This window comes from Bison bison, unplaced genomic scaffold (assembly GCF_000754665.1).
Source record: "Bison bison bison isolate TAMUID 2011002044 unplaced genomic scaffold, Bison_UMD1.0 scf7180017864518, whole genome shotgun sequence".
NCBI classification, from domain to species: domain Eukaryota; kingdom Metazoa; phylum Chordata; class Mammalia; order Artiodactyla; family Bovidae; genus Bison; species Bison bison.
In genome coordinates, this window is record NW_011495071.1 from 20,106,124 (window position 1) to 20,109,166 (window position 3,043).

The following is a 3,043-nucleotide window of genomic DNA, read 5'->3' on the forward strand; positions in this document are numbered from 1 at the left end:
GGATTACACTGTCAGGAATATTCTCAGGGCTTTTGGTACTACTTGTTTCAGAGAGCCAGCATGTTTTAATAGTAGTGATTTAATTCTGGTAGTACTACCATTACAGGGAGGCTGTTCAGCTACATAGAAGGGTGTGTGTGGGTGTGTGTGTGTGGGCTCATGCAGAGATGGAGAGAGAATGCTATTTCACACCGGGCAGAGCCAGATGGCTCTCTGCTTCCTCATATTGTCACTGGATTTGAAATCTCCCTTCTAGTGGGACCACTGGTAGAAGCTAACTGATCTCACTCCTGGCGGTGTATATTCTGAGTCTTTTTATCTGCTTAAAATTCCCTTCTCTTTTCTTAAAGTGCTCCTTTTCTTTAAAAAAGTTTGTTTCAGTCTTGGTGAGATGAAGGGTTGATAGCCTTTTAGTAATCCCCCATTTTCAGGGGACTTTAGTTCTTATGCTTAGTGTATTAAGAATTGTTCTATTAGGCTGTATACCATGGAATCTATATGACCTCTTGTGTCTTTTTTCCCCATTCCCAGCTGGGTGGCACCATTGGAGACATTGAAGGAATGCCGTTTGTGGAAGCGTTCAGACAATTCCAGTTTAAAGCAAAAAGAGAGAATTTCTGTAATATTCATGTTAGCCTTGTCCCACAGGTGAGTTTTCCAGATAAGTATGTAGACAGCAACTCCTGTAGGTTTTCCTGTGATGCTCTGTTTACTCCACCTTTTAAATCAGGGAGCCATTCATTATCCAGAAGAGCCAGATGTTCAGCATACTGACAGTGACCCATTTCTTTTCAGCCCAGTGCTACCGGAGAACAAAAAACCAAACCCACACAAAACAGTGTCCGTGCGCTGAGGGGATTAGGCCTGTCTCCTGATCTGGTGAGTTAAGGAGTGGGTAAGTTTTGTGGACTAGGACCTCCATTTCCTAATCTGTAGCATCATCTGAGTCTTAGCTCTCAAATAGTTTCAGTGACTGAACTTTTTGTATCTGGGACCTGGGGAAGGTTTATTCCCTCATCATCAACTGTTGCTTCACACATTTCTAAATTGGCCATCTGTTCTTCTCCAGGCCCTCATCTGATTGGCCACACTGACATCCGGGCAAGTACAGTGTCCTGTCATTTGTGTGGTCCCTGGGTCCTTTGGAGAGAGCTGGGACCTGGGAGATTTCCCTCTGAGCCTGCTAGGTCAGGTTAGCCCTTCTCTTGTTTATAGCAGTAATCCAATTATGGCCAGTAGTCTAGATCAGGGGTGGGCAAGTAAGGGCTTGCAAGCCTGCTGCCTATAGGAAGTTGTGCTGTGACACTCTGCCACTCATTGTCCACATTTGTTTATAGCTGCCTGTGCGCCATGGCAGAACCATTGAGGAGTCAGGGCAGCGACTGCATGGCTGCAGAAGCTAAAGCTTTTGCCATTTGGCCCTTTAGAGAAGTGTTTGCCAACCCTTGGCCTGGCTTTCTTCCTGTAGTTTTAGGAAGTAACATTTGTGAGCCTCGTGTCTGTTCACCACATATGCTGTGACATTTCTTACCAGTGGATTTATGGTGAGTTTGGTTACACTTGCTTGTATTAGTGCTCAGACCAGTTTCTAGTAACCTAGTGGGATGCCAAGGATGGAGAAGTCAAGTCTCCATAAAGTCAAGTCAAGACTCGGTCAAGTCTCTCAGAGCAAAATTTAACGTAGCTTCCTCCTGAAAACCGATGGCGGTGTGAACAGCTTAATAATTCTTGCCTGCTAACCTGTGCATGATGGACTTTGACAGATTGTCTGCCGGAGTTCAACGCCCATCGAAATGGCTGTGAAGGAAAAGATTTCTATGTTTTGTCATGTGAACCCTGAACAGGTTAGTGCTGCTCTTTAGATTTGATTGCCTTGCAGGCACTTCTGCTGATGCTAGCGTTTTACACCTCTTAAATTATCGTATTACTTTTCACAACATTTATAAAAGCTTTGGGGGACTCATATGCAACTATGGCTCCCTTGCCCTTAAGTGAACAGTCTTGAGACTACTGACTCCTTAAATAGATTGTGTATTTCACTCCTTAAATTTTAATTACAGGTACAAAGCCAGGCAGATTTTTTTTTTTTAAACTTGCAGTCCAGCCTCTGGAGAGAGAACCATTTGAAGCCTGCTTATCGTCTCTGTATCTTGTCTTTTCAGGACACTTACGGCTTTTACTTCAATTTCTCCTTTGTACTTGTTACAGCTTAGCTCACCCCAAAGCACACATTACAGTGACATTCACACTATCACTTCTGATTACATCAATGGCTTCAGTTCAATTCATTGCTACAAAAACTTCTGTGATATGGGTTCAGGTCCTCTGTTCTATAGGACTTTCCACCTGTGTATCTGAGAACTGGCTTTTCTTTTATCCACTTATCTCTGTCTCTTGTTTGTAATAAGGCTCAGGCACAAGGGATTGGAGTTTAAAAGGTGATTTGATGGATCCTCAGGAAAAGGGTGAGGTTTGGCAAAAACATTTTGTTTCCTTCAGATTATCTCAAGGTTTTCTGAAGCCTAAAAACCATCTACTCAGATTTCTTGAGTCTCAGGAGTCAGGCTGATGTATTCACTGGCTGATGCTTCAGGGTCAGTGCAGAAGTCTGAACGCCTTTGAAAAATGTGATGGCAGATTTAAAGCACTCCTCTGTACCTGTATGTCATCAAGCCTTGGTTTTGTTTGTTTTTTGTAAATAGTACTTGGTATGGATATCACACACATTTTACCTGGTTTCTGAAATAGAAGGAGGATACAGCTTTTAGAGTTGGGTTGCCAAGACCTCTGAGAACAGATGATAGTCCAAACTTTCAACCATGTGGAATTTCTTTTCTTTCTTTCTTTCTTTCTTTCTTTATTTTTTGGCTGCACTGCATGGCTTGCAGAATCTTAGTTCCCTGACCAGGAATTGAACCTCAGCCACTGCAGTGAAAGCACCAAGTCCTAACCACTGGACCACCAGGGAATTCCTGAGTTTATTTTCTTTATAGATTCTGAAGAATGTTCTATCTTGTCAGTCCACAGGCTAGCTTATTAGTCT

General features: G+C 42.9%; 1 protein-coding gene across 1 annotated transcript in view; it reads left to right on the forward strand.

Annotated features, from left to right (window-relative positions):
* Window positions 1-3,043, forward strand: part of CTPS2 (CTP synthase 2) — a 37,016-nt gene that overhangs the window by 19,098 nt on the left and 14,875 nt on the right. The window contains exons 4-6 of the mRNA XM_010830628.1: window positions 532-648; window positions 796-879; window positions 1,764-1,844. Of these exons, the coding sequence (XP_010828930.1) occupies window positions 532-648; window positions 796-879; window positions 1,764-1,844 (282 nt within the window). The remainder of the gene's footprint in view (window positions 1-531; window positions 649-795; window positions 880-1,763; window positions 1,845-3,043) is intronic.